This window comes from Papio anubis, chromosome 6 (assembly GCF_008728515.1).
Source record: "Papio anubis isolate 15944 chromosome 6, Panubis1.0, whole genome shotgun sequence".
NCBI classification, from domain to species: Eukaryota; Metazoa; Chordata; class Mammalia; order Primates; family Cercopithecidae; genus Papio; species Papio anubis.
Window position 1 is genome coordinate 78,902,570 of NC_044981.1, and position 19,014 is coordinate 78,921,583.

Sequence of the window (19,014 nt, forward strand, 5' to 3'; positions counted from 1 at the left end):
ACCTAAGAATGGAGGGCAGCCCCCTGGGCTGGAGTGCTATTTGCTTAAATTTCTTCAATTCAGAGGAATAAGTACACCGTTGGCAGCAAAGTTAGCAAAATGCAGTCTACTCAACACACTTGGAAACTGGCAAACTGCCTGCACTGCCCTGGGCTCTGACTGCTACATACCAAAGGTGCACTTGGTGGAACGCCTGCTGACCAGGTTGCTGGAGCTACTTTTGGCTGCCAGTTGGCTCCACCAGTCAACTTTTTCTCTCCAGCATTCCACTGAAGATCTCCCCTAAAATCAACCAGGCAAAACAAGCAAACAAACAAAACAACACAAGTCAGAAAAAATGGCGTGTGGCTCCTTAGATTATTTTACTCGGGTTTAAAAGCAGTTTGTTTGAGTCAAATGTTATAGTAATAAGAACAGCAATGAAAACTTACAGAGGAATCTTGCCATGCTGTATCTAAGAAAGCTTAAAAGCATTTGAAAAAATATCATTTAGAGTTTGGACCTCAGTAAGTACAGGAATTTCCTATCCTCTATAAAGAAAAGTATGTCAGAAAATCCAACTGAATTCATTTGTTATTAAAAATGCAAATAAATATATCATATATACTGTACACTTCTATTTTGTTGAATTTAAGATGCATTGATGATGGCACTTTCTGGATCTTAGAATGTTTCATACAACTGTATCATGACTGCAACCTGCCTTACAGTGATCGTAAGACACCATCCACTGAAAAATATGTCTCAATTTCAATGACAAAATATACATAAAAAAATATATTGCTTACCATTTTTACTATCCTTCCTTACAATTAATACTTCATGAAAGACTTTTTAAAATTCATGTTAGCTAGAACTATGGTAATGAATCTAGAATTTAATGCTATTAAAATATTCAAGCCACAATTCCCAAATATTTCTAGATATAACTTAGTGACAATCTCAGAGATTGAAATAGATTATTCCTTTTCATTGCAAAGCAACAGTTTGGAGCTTCCAGTAAAATAACAACAAAAATCTGTGATGAAATAAAAAAATCAATTGTGAAATTATCTAGCATGAGAATGAATAATTACTCCAATGAGTAAAATGGTTGATAGTCTCAAATGAATACAAATACACTGTCAAAAGGAAATCACATAATTTCCAAACACTTACTTTTTTGATGTGGTACCAGAAATTCCAAGATCTATAAATGGATAAAAGAAAAAAGAATGTAAATCCCTATATTCAGCTTATATGATAGGACATTTAAAAGATCAAAGAATCAGAAGTCTATAAAAACGTCCTTATTTTGCCTAGGAATGACTGCATTCAGTTATATAGAAAACAAACTATATTAGGAAATATTTTCATAAATTAAAGATTTTCTTTTATTTCATGTTAGACTTAAGGATCCATTTTAATGTCAACTGGTGTCCAGAAAAGAGCAAATATACCAGGTTTGATGTTGCTATTTTAGAAAGGCTGCTATCTGGGGACTTGGTTAGTAAATTGTTCTCTATACTGGGATAAAAGTTTCCCTAAATGATAAAGGTGGATCGCTGTGCCTACACTATTTGTACAAATGATATTGCTTATGCTGAATATCCACTTTTGTTCTGCAAGTCTGAAATTTTGGTACATGCCAGGCAGAAGGTGCCTACATGATCACTGCCCAATAAAGACTCTGGGTGTGGAGTCTCTAAAGGTCTTCTTTAGGCATTAACACCTCACACATGCTGCTGCATTTTTGTTCCTGGGTGACGAGTATGTTCTTCTCCTCAAGGGAGAGACAGAGCATAAGGAAGTCTGCATGTGGATTCTTCTAGACTCTGTTTGTCTTTTCCCCTTATCATCAGCCGTGTATCCTTCCTCTGCTTCCGTAATAAATCTCAGCTGTGAGTACAACGATGTGCTGAGTCCCACGTGTCCTTCTAGTGGCTCTGTGAATTCCTTGACATAGTCGGCTTAATCAGTCTGCTCTAATGTCAATTCATTTATTACTTCAGAAAATATTTATTGAGCATCTACATATGCCAGGCACCGTTTTAGGTACTTGGAACATGTTAGTAAAGAAAACAGTCGGAGAGTCCTATCCTGGAGAAACTTGTGTTCTGATGGTGTCAGACAGATGACAAAACAATAAAAAAGTAAATGATATAGGCTGCTAGAAGGCGATATGGAAAGCTTACGGAAAAAATGAAAAGGAAGGGCAGAGTAAGTGGGGTTGAAGGGGTAAGATAAGCATGGGGCTAGAGAATATTACACAGGGAACTTGGGGAAGGATTCATAGAGGTGAGACTTGGGCAAAGCTGAGCAGAGATCTGGGTGAGAGTTTTCTAGGCAGAGGGAACAGCCAGGACAATAGCCCTAATCAGATGAATAATCAATGTATTAGAGGATGAAGTTAATATTTATTTCTTACCAAATCTTGGCATTACAAAAGAGAATAAGGTATATTTTAACTGAACACCAAATATAAAAATGATTACCCATAATTTTAGTTATTTTTTTCTTTTTTAAAAGACAAAATTCATTTTAAAATTTATTTTTCAATTAGACTATAAAACTAAATCTCTATGTATTAAATGATTAAAAAGCTAAACCAAGTATTTATGCCTGTTCATGTGAAAAAGCAAAAGAAAGCAGAAGTGTATCTTACACATGTATATATGAATCCCTTGTCAAATTTTGTGGCAGACAGGAATGAGCACCTCAGGGCCTGGGCCTCTGTTGCAAGCTAGGTCTCCTGGGAGGAAGGCTCTGGGATGGAGATTAGCATGCAGGAAATTTATTTTGAAAGGGAAGAGAGGAAACTGTGATTGGGCAAGACTGCAATGCAGTCTTAATAGAAGCCTCAGCTAACACTGAAAAATGTTTTATAAAAACATTTTTATTGAGATATAATTCACATACCATAAAATTCACCCCTTTAAAGTGCATAATTCAATGGTTTTAGTTTATTCACAGTGTTAATATAGAACTTTTTTTGTCACAACAAAAAGAAACCCTGTACCGATTAGCAGTCACTCCTCTTCCTCTCCACTTCCCTCAGCCCCTTGAAGGCCCAGTCTACTTCCTGTCTCTATGCATTTGTCTATTCTGGACATTTCATATAAATGGAATCGTATATGAAAATACATAGTCTTTTGTGTCGGACTTCTTTCACTTGGCTTGTTTTCACAGTAAATCCAGTTGTAGCATGTATTAATACTTCATTTCTTTTTATTGCCAAATAATATTTCATCATGTAGATATATCACGTTTTGCTTGTCCATTCATCAAGTGATGAACATTAGGGTTGTCTACTTTTTGGCTATTATGAATAACGATACTATAATCATTCATGTACAAATTTTTGTGTGCATGCACATTTTCATTTCCACTCCATACACCTAGGAGTGGAAATGCTGAGTCATACGATAATCTATGTTTAACATTTTGAGTAACTATCAGACTTCTTTCTATAGCAGCTAAACCATGTCACATTTTTACCAGCAATGTCTGTGGGTTTCAAGTTTTCCATTTCCTCATCAATACTGGTTATATGTCTTTTTAATTATCTCCATCCTAATGGGTATAAAGTGATATCTTATTTGGTTTTGATTTGCATTTCACTGATGAATAATGTGCATATTGGTCATTTGTACATATTCTTTGGAGAATACAGGTGCTTGGGTCAAAAGGTCTATTCAAAAAATATGTTTGCCATTTAAAAAACTGCATTGTTTGTTTTTTCATTATTGAATTGTAAAAGTTCTTTATTCTGAGTACAAGTCTCTTTTCTGATAAATAATTTGCAAATGTTTTCTCCCATTCTACGGTTTGTCCTTTCACTTTCTTACTGGTATTGTCTACAGCACAAAAGTATTTTGATATATTCCTATTTATCTATTTTTTCTTTTGTTTCTTGTACTTTTGGTGTCATATCTAAGAACCAAACATAACCTAATCTAAGGTCATAAGGATTTACTCCTATGTTTTCTTCTAAATGTTGTATAGATTTAGCTCTTACATTTGGTTGTATGACCTATTGTGAATTAATTTTTTTGGTATAAGGGTAAAATTTCATTCTTTTTCATGAAGTTATTTAGTCTTTTCCCAATATTTTTCTCCTGAAAAGAATGTCTTTTCCCTCACTGAATGGTCTTGGTATCCTTGTCAAAAATCATTTGACTATATATGTGGGTTTATTTCTGGGATCTTTATTCTATACCTTTGGTCTCTAAGTCTATCCTTATACCAGTACCATTTGTCCTGATTATTGTAGCTTTGTAGAAGTTTTGAAATTGGAAACACAATTGATTCAAATTTTTTCTTTTTCAAGATTGTTTGGCCATCACTCTAGCAGGTTAGCTTCTTTCAGCTGGGATCATTCTCAAAGGTGGTTGACAGCTGAGGGCTGTGTGTTGGTGGCACTCTCAGCAGCTGGAGGTATGAGTCCTTTATTTCTGAAAGGGGATACAGTATAGTATGCAGAAAAAACAATCACTTAGTGAGATGAAATTTTAGTGTAGGAGGAAATAGTCAAATAACCTCTCCCTGGGTGTTATAAAAGTATTTTCATGGTTGCTAAAACCACAGGGAAGGAAAACAAAATGTATGTCCACAGGGAAATTCACAGGTAAAGAAGTCTCTATCAGTGATCTGCTAAACTTTTGATACTGCCTTGAATATTACATATCTACAGCGGTAAACCCATTCACATGAATACAAAATTCAGAATTAGGAGCAAAGGTCGATCTTTATAATAGCTGCCCTCCTCCCTAGGACTCTCTCCTTCACCGACTCAGCTCCAGTCACTCAACTCCTGGATGTCCCTTGAATCTGCCAGGCAATCTTCTGCCTCAAAGCCTTTGCACTGACTATTTCATTTTCCTGCAGATGTCCTTCTTTAGATCATCTTTAGTTTACCCCTTTACCTTCAAAATCTTTGCTCAAATTTTACCTTCTTATTGAGGCTTGCTTTAACTCCTACCCTGCAGCACTCCCAGCTCTCCTTTGTCTGTTCCGTTTTTCTCCATGGAACTTATGATCTAACATGCTATACAATTTATTTATTTTAAAGTTTGTGTCTGCCCTTCCCAAGTGCCATAAGTACAGACATTTTTATCTGTTTTGCTTACTGGTTTATCTCTAGAGCCTGGAATAATGCTTGGTACTCAATAAATATTTGTTGAACAAATGACTGAAACTCAGTTGGATACTCAATTTATAAAGATACTGTGCTTCATGTAAGTTCTCTATGTTCTTATTTCCAAATGAAATGGAAAGTTAAGTGCTTATTACACATAATACACTTGGTTTCATACTTGTATATGCTCCCTAATTATACCTTTAATACTTTAGATTACAATGACATGGGTATTGCTCATGAGCCAATGGTATAGGAACTGTTTGCCTTCCAAGGACCTGCACTGGGTAAAGCACTAAGTATTTCTATTCCCTCCCTGCTATACTCACCCGTAAGAGACTCCAGAAACAAAACATATGAGATGAGAGAGAGAGAGAGAGAGACAAAAAACAATTCACATATGCTTCAGTTAAAAAAAAAAAAAAAACTAGATTACTCACTGCCTACTAAGCTGGCAAGAGAAGAATCAAGATCACTTCCAAGTGCTTTGCTGGCTGCCATCGCAGGACTGGGTGGTACCATTGAGACAGGTGCAGGCTGCCCAGCTGGTGCCATGGTTGGCATCAAAAGATCACCTAGACCATCAAACACTGGAAATCAAATGGACTAGGTTCAGAATAATTAAAAACAAAAAAAGCTCATATGCAAAATTAAAGCAAAACTGTCTTTCGATAAACTATGGAAACAAGTGAATACACAATCTTATAAAAGAAGGCATGTAATTCACACTTTCCATGACTGTAACACCAAGAAGAACATGTCGACATATGTCTACTCATAAAGTATGAAAATACTAATGAACATGAACAAGGATGGAAAAAAATCTGTATAATGTATAGGAATGAACACAGACTTTGCAGCCAGAACTGGGCTTCAATTCAGCTGCATGCCTCACTGGCTATATGACTTTAAGAAAATTACTCTCTGAGCTTTTTAGTTTTCTCATCTGTAAATGGGGAGAGTATGACCAATACATGGCTTTGTTATAAATATTAAATTAGGTGATATATGTCATGTGTTTATTATAATGCTTGCTTTATATGGGCACTCAATATTGCCATTGTTGCTCTTATTCAAGAAAACAGCAAAAAGACTTCTAATGTGCTTTATGGCGAAGTCTAAATAATTTACTCTGAAAACCTAAAATGTTTACTTTAAAAATAATTCTTAAATGAGAAAATAATGCATCTCTTAGTTTCCTACGAAATTAGGAAACAAAACATCTGATATAACAGTCAGCATCTAGTAATAGGCATCTGAAAAAGTTGATCACATTTTAGAAGTAATAATTTTGATTTTTTTCTCTCTAATTAGAGCAATCATTTCTGGTTGTAACTCTAAGGGCATAAGTAAATTAAATACTATTTTAAATATCAGGGATCAAATGCATCATTGATGGCTCCTGATCACCAAATAAGTTACTAATTGTTCAGTTCCTAGAATACAGAAAGTCCATTCAAAATGCAGACACATAGCATTTGCATAAGACATTGCTAATATGTTATCTATGTCAAAAACTTTGTAGTTATAAAATTTTATCAAAAAACTATGCATATCTACCACAACAACTACTATACAATAATTTTAAAGTGAAAAAGGACAGCATTCAACTAGGCACTGGCAATAGAAGCAACCAAATTGTCAGGCAGAGGATTTATTTGGGGTGTTTCTGAAACACATTTAATTGCCGAAAACTCACCAATTGAAAATTTGTAGTAAGGACCCAGCATGGGAAGAGTAGAATGGAAGAGAATACAAACAAAATGACAGCAGTGATGAAAGGTTAAAGGCAGGCAAAGAATACTATTTGTGTCTCAACTTCATAAAACTGAGGGCCATGCAGGCTTCAGAGGATGTAAGCAACAGCAGTGGGAGTGTTCACATATTCAAACACTGTACAAAGATTTAGTACAAAGTATTTGTTTTTCTTTAACCAGCTCTAAACCATGTGCATGTAAGCTCAGGCAAATAGATAGTGTGCAGATTAAGTTAGATTTCTGCTAAAAATAAACAGAAACAGAGAAAGGATTGCAGGTTATTCTTATGGATACCAATATGTACTGTAAATTTTAATTTAAGTTACTGAATGAGAGATTTATTAATGTTTTATAAACCAAATTATCACTCAATATTTGCTTGTTGTAAATTTCCTGATAGCATACTAACCTTAGGTAGTTTTTTTTTATTATTATTATTATTACCAGGACACATGAAAATAATGTTTGAAAGTCACTGCCTCACCTGATGGATCAAAGGAGCTGCTGCTGGAAGTTGAAGGCGTTGTCCCAAAAGCTGCCTCAAAATTGGGCTGTAGCAGGTTATTCTGAGCTGGAGTCACTGGAGATGGGGAAGGGGCCATGAAAGAACCCCCAAATCCTGAAAAAAATGTTCCAAAAAAACATAAGCAGAAATAACATAAAGGTGGGTAAAGGCCATAAAAACAGAATTTAAAAAGTTACAGAAAAGTGAAAAGGAATTGATTGCATGTTGATTAGCAGTGAGTGAAACAGAGTAGCTCTAAAAAGTTGTTCAAGCATAATATTTTGATATCTGATATGCATTAATGAGAGATTTAATTTAATTAGAAATAAGATAGCACACAAGTATACCCTTATTAAGAGGAAACTATAGCAAGTAAATCTATTATTACAATGGAGTATATAAAACAAAGAAGGTATCACTAGGGCTAAAATTCAGATACTGAAATTTTATGTTTCTTCAAATCATAATATCTGGTTTCAGAAAATGTTTACTGCAAATTATAATAAAATGCAAATACAAATCATAAAAATACACATCAAATCTTTAACATCTATCATACATGTTCTAGCCCCCCTGCTGTTACCACCAGTGCAGATCCCTACAACACTGCTCTCTGGATTCATGAACAGTCATAGAGTGGGATGCAATCCTGTCTCTAGTCTAGATCTCCTCCAATCTAGTCTCCACAGTGCAGCCAGAGTGATCTTTCCAAGTGGAAAATGTTGACAAAGTTACTTCTCCAAAATCTTCTATCAGCTTCCCACAATTTTTCAATTCATATAATTTGAATTCCTTTGGATAGTGATCAGGTCCTTCTGTCTCTACCCACTGGCCCCTGCAGCAAGGCAGGCTGCAGCTGTGATCCGCCACTAGCAGTGTCAGATGCCTGCTCTGGGAGGAATTCCTTGCCCTCACACTGCTACCCACTACCAGCTGCACCCCACCCACATCCCCATATACATGCCGAGTATTCTCAGCACTTGGTACATGGCCCCATGCTACTCTCATTACATGTATTTATCCCCACTGCCCTGACTCCAACCCCAAGATGGCTTTATGAGGCCAGGAACTGTGTCTTCTTTTCATGTTTTTTCCACTAATATTCTGCATAGTGCCTAAAACACTGAATTAATGCTTATTAAATGAAGGACACTTTTGAATATAAAAGGTGAGGACAAATCAAAGACTACTGTAAAGTATTGCAACCTCAGATTAACTATTTATCCTTTGATGGTTAGAAGCAAAACATTTCTCTCAATCAACAAACAGAAACAGAAGCAGAGATCACTCTGTATTGCTGCTGAACAAAAATATACAACCTGTGAAGGAAGTGATTTCTTAACAAGACACAGGATGATGTTCTATTATAAAAGAATTTATTACTACCAGAAGTCATTCCTTTTTACAGCTTAAGTATATATTCCTTTCAAATCCAGTCATTGTCTCTTCTTCACAAACTGCTTGCAAAAACAATGTTTCAGAAAACATTCTTAAGTTTACATTTCATAGAATCAATATATAATTTTGAAAATGATTTCCACTAAAATTCTCTACTATTTTCTAAAGAAGGTGGCAATGCTGTTCAAGTTATATTATTCCTAGAAATTGACAGTGATGTGGGTTTAGGCTTTCCTCATATGTGTATGAAAAAATTTTAATTTGGAAAAAAAGTTACTTATTAGATGATCTTTACAGTTCATGATGGCTACTTTAAGTGATTTTAGTATTTGAATGGCATAAGTATCATGTAACTTTCTTTACTGGAGAAGACATTCTCTAAATCAGTAAGAGCTTAGCCCAGCAAAGGTAGGTTAAAAGTAATTATTTTTGTGAATGTGACCATTTTGATTTTAGGAAGATTGGTAGCTGTATTAATGTTGATTTTTAAGAAACATTATCCTGCACCTCAAGTTGGAGTGTGTCTAGTTAATTAAATTATATTGTGATTCTCTTTCTATAGGTGAATGTAGAGACAATCTGACTCTTGACTTCTTAAAACTTGGCCACGGAAAGGACAATTTATTTTAGAATCACAGCAGATTAGTGTTGGAAAGGGCCTCAGGATCATCTGATTCAGTCCTGTCATCTCATGGCTAGAAGAAATGACTCAAAGAGAAATTAACACACTGGTAAGATTCAGCAAAAAGAGGAAAAAGAGTGCATTTACCTAGGACACTCTGCTTAGTGCTATTTCCACTTTATGCTAAGATCACATCTATAGGTGAACCAATAAAGCTGTTCACTGAAAAAAACATAGTGCCTTCTCTAAGAAAATTAAAGGTAAAGCCAACATTGGCCTGGGGTTCACCAAGTGCCAGGCACTGTTCTAGGTTTCCTTTTTTAGGGTGAACCATATGAACGACACGAATGACTGATATTTGACTGTTTTGATCCTAGAAAACCAGCAGTTTTAAACGGTTCAATCTAAAACACACATTAGCTTATCTACTCTTTATAACAACCCCATGAAGTTCAAAGATGAGAAAGCTGAGGTCAGAGATGTTAAATAATTTGTATGAAGGCAAACGGTGGATCCAGGATTCCACACAGGAATTCTCCAGAGTCTGGACTCTTTGCCACTGTACCACACAGCCTCTTTCCCACATCCAGAAAAAATGCTGTAGTGGTAACCTTCCTATACATTTATAAAATTTTCGAGATCTGGCAGGATGACTTTTTCCCATTATACTTGGTTCTTATGAAGTAAGTGTCCTCACAAGCCTAGAATAATTAAACAGCTATTAGGTGATATAAAATGACCAATTGATTATGTCAAAAAATTGCTATAATGAAGAACTAAACAGGAACATTACAGACATTAATGAAGAGTTTGAGGAATTCCTCCTGGTAACTAACTGAAAAGTTTTAAGGCCCTGGAATAGAGTTAATAGGAAAATCTAAACAACTAATCTTTCTATGTGGTTCTAATTTATATTAAGAAAGATGTTTACACGGGTACAGTGGCTAATGCCAGTAATCCCAGCACTTGGGGAGAGGTTGTGGCAGAGGATCATTTAAGGCCAGGAGTTTGAGACCAGCCTGGTCAATATAGCAGACCTCATTTTATACATATATATATATATATATCTATATATATAAAAGCCAGGGGGCATGATGGCACATGCCTGTAGTCCCAGCTGCTCAGGAGGCTGAAGTGGGAGGATTGCTTCAGCTCATCAGTTCTAAAGGCTGCAGTGAGCTATGTTCACACCAGTGCCCTCCAATTTATGCAACAGAGGGTGACCTTGTTGCTTAAAAAAATAAAAATAAAAACAAAAAGGTGCTCTATGGAATGGAATTGGAAACAGGGTAAGGCTTTTGTGTGTCCTGTAGTCATATTTGAACTGTCCTACATTATAACTGAAGAGCCAACTGTTTTCAGGTACTCAAGCATCTGTTGACACACTGCTTTTTAATCACAAATGATTAGTCTTATGAATGTATTGTTCTAAAAGGGAGTAGCCTAGACACTTAATGAAGTTCTATTGATTCAGATATAACAAATCTGACTGGCATAGTCTACATGGTCTATATAACACATCATATCGTTTCAGTTGTAAGAGTACAATTTTTTTTTTTTTTGAGATGTCTGTCTCGGTCTGTCACCAGGCTGGAGTGCAATAGCACCATCTCGACTCACCGCAATCTCCACCTCCTGGGTTCAAGGCATTCTCCTGCCTCAGCCTCCCAAGTAGCTGGGATTACAGGTGCATGCCACCACACCCAGGTAGTTTTTGTATTTTTAGTAGTGACGGAGTTTCACCATGTTGGCCAGCACAGTCTCAATCTCCTGACCTCGTGATCCACCTGCCTCGGCCTCCCAAAGTGCTAGGATTATAGGTGTGAGCCACTGTGCCTGGCCGCAAGAGTACAATTTTAATACTATTGCTACAGACACTCCCACACAGGATGATAGAATTGATCCTCTGTAGACCTTTACCCTTTAGAGGAAATTTTTACTTTTTAATTCCACACTGGGCATGTTTGTATTTTAAATTCAGTTCAAGGACTTCTGTGACTCATTTTAAGCAATTAATGTGGTTAAGAGAACAAATGCAAAACTACAAAGAGCCTCATAGGCTGGACCATATAGTCCCCTGTCTTTGCAACTAAAGATAGGATGTGAAATACTCTTATACTAGTACAGATTTATGGTGCAGTCACCCTAAAATTGTGTCTATTATGGAAAAACATGGTTGTCCTGCTTGATGCCAACCTCAGATATTAGGCATATTCCTCAACACACCTAACTTCCTTAACAGTCCATTTTTACCTTTGTCATCCAGTAATCTGCCTCTAGCTTTCAAACATATATATTTTCAATTGGTATATTTTGAGCAGAGTTTGACAGCTTTAAGCTTCACTGTATGAAATACTTACTTTTATTATTTAAAAACTTAACTTTCAAGTTTTTATTCAGATGCTACCTGAGATATGGATAATATCTGTATCCTACCAGTAATCTCAATGGCTTAGAGAGAATTACTCATTGTTGCTATGGATTCTCCTCTCTGCTTCCTCCTCTCCCCATTACTCCCTTTCTTCATCATTTTGAGAATGATTTTTCTAGTCTGGCCTCATTGGAAGTTGTCTCCTCCAGAATTTTTTATCATTTCACTATATTGCATGCACCAAACACCTTAAAATTTTTACTCAAGGGGTAGAAGACGACTAAGGCAATATTTCAAGTGCTGTTTAATTCTGGAATTGCTATTATCTGACAGTTCTCGAACTGAATTTGAATAAAGAAGAATAATAGTTTTTATGACAGATAGGTTCATTTTCAAGAGACTATCCACTTAGTCTTTGTTTTCAAGTTTCAAAATACATACCAATTTTTAATAAAGCCTTCTCCTCAATTTTAAAATGGTTCTTAATTTTTAGTTTAAAATCTCTAAAATCATTTTAACATTTAATTATATCATATATTTACTGCCTTATCTTTATGATTCACATGTAAATACATTCCCTCAAAAAAATGTAATCTTAGCCATGGGGTAAGAGTCCTTAGTCCAGTGACCAAGGTTCCCTTTGAACAGTCTAAACCTCCCATGACAGTGTCTGCATATTATTATTTTTTCATTCTTTCTCAAAACAGTTTTATTACTAACAGACAATCACAGGATTTTAGAGAATCTGTTTCTCTCTTCTTTCTCTCTGATTCTGATCATATTTGTGGGCTTGTTAACCATGACTAGGCTCACTTATTTATTTATTTTAAAAAAAATCCTCTTAGTTTCAATAGACTCTGGACTTAGCTGATTCTTCCCCCAAATAAACACAGACACAACTATAATACAAATGCTAAGCTTCACTGCAAATTACTATACACAGTGCCCCCAAATATTTGTCCTACTTAATATGCATTAAACAAAAAATGTATGAGAATTGTGAAAACTCAGGAACAACCAATTGTCAGCTACGTTACATATATAAATGTGACGGTGGTTTTATATTGTGTTTATTAGCAGAAAGTTTTTCATTTTTCTTTTCTTTTTTTTTTGGCTAGGAAAGCTGCTCCTAGTTCACAGGATAGAATTATATTAATATTCCATGATGTTCTTTAGTGAGAAATTGTCTTCCTTATGCTTTGATACTTGAACAAGTGTGAGAAATCTTTTTCTATAAGAAAACAGGGAAGTATGAAAAATTAGCCCCCCAAATTAAGCCCTACAGAAATTAAAAGTAAGTTAAAATTTCTTACACTAGTTTTTTTTTTTTTTTTTTTTTTTTTTCTTGTAGAGACTAGGGTTTCACCATGTTGGCCAGGCTAGCTCGAACTCCTGACTTCAAGTGATCTGCCCATCTCGGCCTCCCAAAGTGATGGGATTATGATTGTGAGACACTGTGCCAAAGCCCTTATATCAGGATATAAGGTGAAATAATAGTTTACATTGTGCCAAATAAATCAGGCACTGACATATGTACACATTAAATTACAAGAATTGTTTTGAAAGCAAATGAGACATTAAAACTCACCTATACTGATTTACATTGAATATTAATTTATTTAAATAGAAAAGAAGAAAGAAAGTGTACACAATATATAACTTTTCCTATCACTGAAAGAGTCACAAGAAGATGCAGTAGAAGAAATGGAAAGTATACAGTAAATGAGACCTATGTAGATGATATTGGGTACTTTCATTGCTCATTTTCTCCTCTTTTTTACCCCATTTTAATAAGACTTCAAAATGGACAACACAACTGAATCATTTTATTTTTTTGTAAAGTGAACTAACATACTTTTGTTGTACACTTCCCCTGCGGGACCTGTCCATGCAAGCTGTGCAGTTGTGGCACAGGTATGTGCAGTTACACCTGGCAGCAGGTGACAAACCCCTTCAGGCTTGTTCTAGATGTGTTTTTAGATCTTATTATGGACCCCAGGGTCAAACCTCTTGGCTCTGTTACTGACCTCTGACTTGGAATTGAATGGGAACACTCCTTTTTCCCACAGGCTTTGGCCTTTCAGCTCCAGTTTCCAGTGTCCTGGGCTCTTTTGGAAACACAATATCTCAGGTTCTAGCCTTGGAGGGCATAGAGGGCCACAATGCAGGAGGACCCTGGAGTAGACAGTGTGGCTGTGCAGCACTGGAGATGGTCAACAGTGGCTGACCGCTCTGCCAGGCTCCTGTCTGGTAGGCTTCAAATCCCCATTTGAGATCTGTGGCAGGGGATGGGTTACCCAGGAGAGAAAGAAAGAATTCACAGGTTTCTGTGAAAGGCCAGAGCATTTGATTTTATGGGCCGTTTTAACCTTGACTATAACTTCAAAGCGAAATGTTTGTAATCGCTAATCTCATTTTAAAGTTAACAAGGTCATGATCCCCCAAATAGCTATGAAAACTATGCTATTTCTGTGGCATATTAAAATCTTATTGCTGAACCCCCAAAATGTGTATGAAGTTTAGTGGTTTAGTAAGAGTTTGAAAGTTTCTGTAGCCAATTTGAAGCTTATATAAGAATATCTAGGCCTGGAGAAAAGCCAGGCAAACGAGTGGTTTATTTCACCAAGTAACCAGCTGTGGTTTGTGTTAAGTATACTGCCTCTTATTATCTCTGCAACTTCCAAAGTTCTCAGCAATATCATGGTGGGTCCCTGGTTCTTCAATGTTGAGGAAAATACCTAGTGGTAGTCACTGGTATGAGTGGTTTCAGCACACAAAACTGTCATGTTTGATCAAGGTAGTCTGGAAAGGATGGGAAAGACACTAGAGAACTATTGCCCCTGGGAAAGACTGTTAAATAGCCAGTCTGAATTACCCATGGAAGGAAAGGCTAACAGCTGGGCTATGACTACCTGCTTCAGCTTCCTGCGGAAAGATTTTACCTCAACTTAAACTTCTTACAACTCTGAAGGCTGATGAGGATCCTTTAGGATCTGCCATTACTCACTACTAATCCAAGAATAAATGTTCCTTAGCTTGCTGTACCTGGTGCCAGGACTGTTTATTGTATAACTTGTAATTTTATGGGCTATATCCATACTAAAAAAGGGAACTATTCATATGTTCTATCAAGGTCTACATGGCTAGCACTAGCACAGTATTTAAGATGTAAGACTTCAGACATGCATGGCAGCTTCCCAGTGGTGATGTGACCTATGCTCTTGTCAGTCCCTTGTCAACCTTAGGACCAAAATTCATCCCTTGTGGTGACTGTGGAGGGACCTCAGAATCTGCATCTGAGTAAATGAGTGCTCTGTGATACTACTGTTGTGCTTCCTGTTACGTACTCTTCTAAGTAAAATCAGAGTAAGATAAGCCAACAATGTCTTGTGAGTTTGACTAATAATCTGAACTTAAACTTACTACTGTGGTCTTGCAACTGGTCTTTCATAATGCTTTGCTTATGAAAATAATAATTTCTAGGTCAAGGCTATCACTAAGCACAACTCTGTCTTGCTCCCAAGGAAGACCAATACTTGGCTTTTACCATTTTTGAGTCCTTGAACTGTTTCCTTTTATCATATATATACTACCTGGGCCACAAGCAGTAATCCTAGGCAAACTGTACCAATCTATTTCACACTATGACCCTGTTGAACTGAGATCACCCCATGTGCTTTCACATAGAAAAATGATCAGCTTGTTAAAAAAAAAAAAAAAAAAAAAAAAAGGTGGTCTATGTAATAGCAGTTTTGACCCAATGGTAGGAGTCTATAACAGTTTCTCGTGGAGTGATTCATATATTATGAAACCTATTTTCAAACATCATGGTACATTTCCCCACAAATTCCTTTAAAAAAATATGGGCATAGACATTCCAAGACAAAAATTGTTACATAAGCATATTACCTTTTAAATAATCTAAAGGAAACATGTTGACTGAAACTAAGGCAGATTTGGAGCATCCAAGAAGCCACAAAAGTGGCTTGTATACAGCTGCAATTTTAAGACTAATTTCATAAAACCCTGAGAAATAATCAAACTTCTATTGTACAATGACTTAATTTTCAATTTCATGTCTTTTAAAATTATTTTTAAAAAATAATTTCAATTTTGTTTCAGATTTGGGGGGGCAAGTACAAATTTGTTACATGGATGTATTACGTGATGCTGAAGTTCGGAGTATGATTGATCCTGTCACCCAAGTAATAAGCATAGTACCCAATATTCAGTTTTTCAATCCTTTGCCCCCTCCCTCAATTTCATGTCTTGAAAGAAAAAGAAAACATGCACCCTGTAATTTATGTAATTTTTATAATTGTTACTTATAAAAATATATCCAAATTTAATTTCTACAAAATACCATTTTAATTGAATTACCAGCTAGTAGGTCTGCCGATGCTGATGAACTAGAAGCAGCCTGAGATGCAGGTTGGGGTTCAGAAGCACTACTTCCAAACGCATCTATCCATTGTGCAGCAGAAAAGTAAGAAAGCGTAAAAAGTAAGTACAGTAAGGAATTTAAGTATTATGTAGAGAAATGCAGAGACATGACAGTGTACAGTGAGCTTGTCTTTTGTGGGTGTGTGAAATGATCACATGAATTGAATTATGCTCCCACAGAGGTATTCTCTCAAAAAGAGTTCTAAAATATTAACAAGTAAAGGGAATTCTTTTTTTTTTTTTTTTTTTTTTTTTTAAGAATAAAATTTTTGGACCAAACCCTGTCATCTGTCAAAACAGAAGCAAGGTTTTAAACTTTTTACCTAAAGGTATTAAAACAGAATTTTTCAATTTAAAATTATATTAAATGTTTAAAAAATTAATAGACTTAATTCAAGGAGCAGCAATATTATTTGTACCTACATGTCAAGGTTTAGTGTTTATTTGACACAAGTCTTGAGCTCCCAAATATCAGACACTGTAACATCTTTGTATTCCTCATGTACCCATCATGGAATGTCCACGATGCTTTAATGTACAGGAGGTACTCAACGTGGGTTAAGCTTTCTAAGGATGGTATTTAAGTTCAAGAGTTAATTCAGTACATCTTTCTGCCCTCAGATAACACATAAAGGCAGAGGGAAATATATTCAGTTTTAACTGGCTTGTTTTAATTTCTGAATTATTTATTAATAGGTCATGTTTATTTGGCTTTTAGGAACTTAGAGATGTTGATTTAGCCAACAGATCAGGATCACCAAAGAAGAACAGTAGAAGGAAATTCCAGTCAGGTAATTCTACATTAGGATGAACAAAAAGTTGAAAACATCGAGTGAAAAATTATGTGTTTTGTTAGGTCATGTACTGAAAATTATGATGAAATGATGAGGATGAAGACGATGATGGCAAAGAAATGAAAATGATCTTAACAACTTAAGTTTACATTTAAGAGATAGAAGTTTATATAGCCTAAAGAAAAAATGATAAAATATAATAAAATAGATCTAAAAATTATTCTGAAGAAAAAAAGATTCCTAAGTGTTGATGGAGGAGAAATACGCACCCCCAAAAAGGTCTATGACACCTGAAGAATCCACCTTTGCTGGCGAGGCAGTGGTTGCAGGAGATGGTGCTGCAAATGCATCCACTGCAGTGAGGCACAGACAGGAAAAAGTGCATGTCACCCAAGGGAAAAGAAAACCATGAGCCTTGACAAATGGCATCTTGGGATTTCATGGTTCACTCCAGGCAGAAAGACTGTAGACAATCTTAACAGTTAAGGAAAAGCAAACGGATTTTAAAATACACACTCTCCAGAACAAAATAAAATTTGACTCCTTGAGGTCAGAAGTTTCAGTGTGAAAAAAATTTTCACTAGCCTTAGATTTGAAATATTAACCCTCATCAGTTGATGATGGTACCAAGAGTGAGTTTTTCTTTTCCAATAAATTTTAAATTTAAAAGAACTCAAGAAAAACCCTCATGTCATATCCTTCTCTCCATGCATTACTCCCACAAGACATCTCTGAAGGCCTGACCTTGGCAAAGCACTCACCGGATAAGAGGTCAGCAGTGAGAGAACTCTCAGGCACAGGAGAGGCCCCTTGTGGTGGAGAGGAGAAAGCATCTTCCAAAAGTGAAACAAACCAAAACCAAGCAGAGGTAAGTAGTAGAAAGCTGAAATCAAAGTAAAAAATCTAACAAATGCATTATCACAGGTGAGTACTAAGAGCTTAATCAGGAAAACATCTAAGAAACTAAAGTGAAAAAAAAGGGTTGCTTTGGTTTTACCTGTACCAAACAGGTCTATGCTAGGAGCAGCATCTGGCTTAGGCGCTGCAGCAACTTCAGGAGCGGACTCAAATAAATCTAAGACCAAGAACACACATGCCTTTACTCAACTTGAACAATAAGCCTGACACAGCATCACTTCCTAGTCCTGAATTAGCACTTTGCAGAACTCTGAATTAAGCAGCAAATGGTTTCTAGAGAACCATTTAATTAAACAGTCTTCATGCAGTACATCTCAAGGACCAGAATTCAATCCACTAGACGGAAAGAAGTTGACAACAATAACAAAAAATTACCACCAAAGATATCTAGAGCAGGAGGAGCAGTGGTGGCGGTGGCAGCGGAGGTGGTGGTAGTGGTGGTGACAGCGGCGGTGGCAGCGGTAGTGGCAGCAGCAGCAGCTGCAACGGCAGGAGCAGGAGAAGGAGCAGTTGCGGGAACCGGAGGGGCTGTGCTAGCTGTAGGGGTAACTACAGGAACACTGGTCTCAGGTGGCTTCATTGCAAAGAGGTCCAGCTCAGGTGCAGCCTCTGCACTACCTTCAGACGGGGCAAAGGGGTCTTTTGGAAAGGAAAGTGGAGACACACACAGCATCAGTAAGGAAAGAGACAAGAGACAGCGTCATAACTATGGCAAGAGACACCCTACACAGATATTTACACACTAGCTAGGTGTGAGGCTCCTTGGATTTAACTACTATCCTATTGGCAGGGGTTAGTGATTAGGATGTTTTTCTAAAGAAAAGGGGAAACTTAGTAGGTACCACAAGTTAGCAAACTAAAGCACTTTGCAAAGTGCTGTAAGATTAACCTACAGTCTAGGATCAGAGATTGCTATCCTTCAAATCTTCACTTAATTTGGTCAATCTGGTAGCTTTGAAAATCATTAAAACATGCCAATATATTTGAACTCAATGTTACAAAAGAGTACAATATAGCATTAGAAAAAAAAAACATTAAGACAGCATACTTGCACTGACAAAAATTGTCAATCTTAAGAAATTGTCAATTT

At 36.3% G+C, this 19,014-nt stretch overlaps 1 protein-coding gene across 1 annotated transcript in view; it reads right to left on the reverse strand.

Moving 5' to 3' along the window:
* The window catches only part of LOC101009624 (clathrin coat assembly protein AP180), a 170,631-nt gene that overhangs the window by 21,124 nt on the left and 130,493 nt on the right, over nucleotides 1–19,014 (reverse strand). Inside the window, 9 exon segments of the mRNA XM_031667289.1 lie at nucleotides 171–282; nucleotides 1,159–1,189; nucleotides 5,557–5,706; nucleotides 7,358–7,492; nucleotides 16,150–16,233; nucleotides 17,276–17,359; nucleotides 17,768–17,839; nucleotides 18,004–18,081; nucleotides 18,300–18,563. Coding sequence (XP_031523149.1) covers nucleotides 171–282; nucleotides 1,159–1,189; nucleotides 5,557–5,706; nucleotides 7,358–7,492; nucleotides 16,150–16,233; nucleotides 17,276–17,359; nucleotides 17,768–17,839; nucleotides 18,004–18,081; nucleotides 18,300–18,563 — 1,010 coding nt within the window.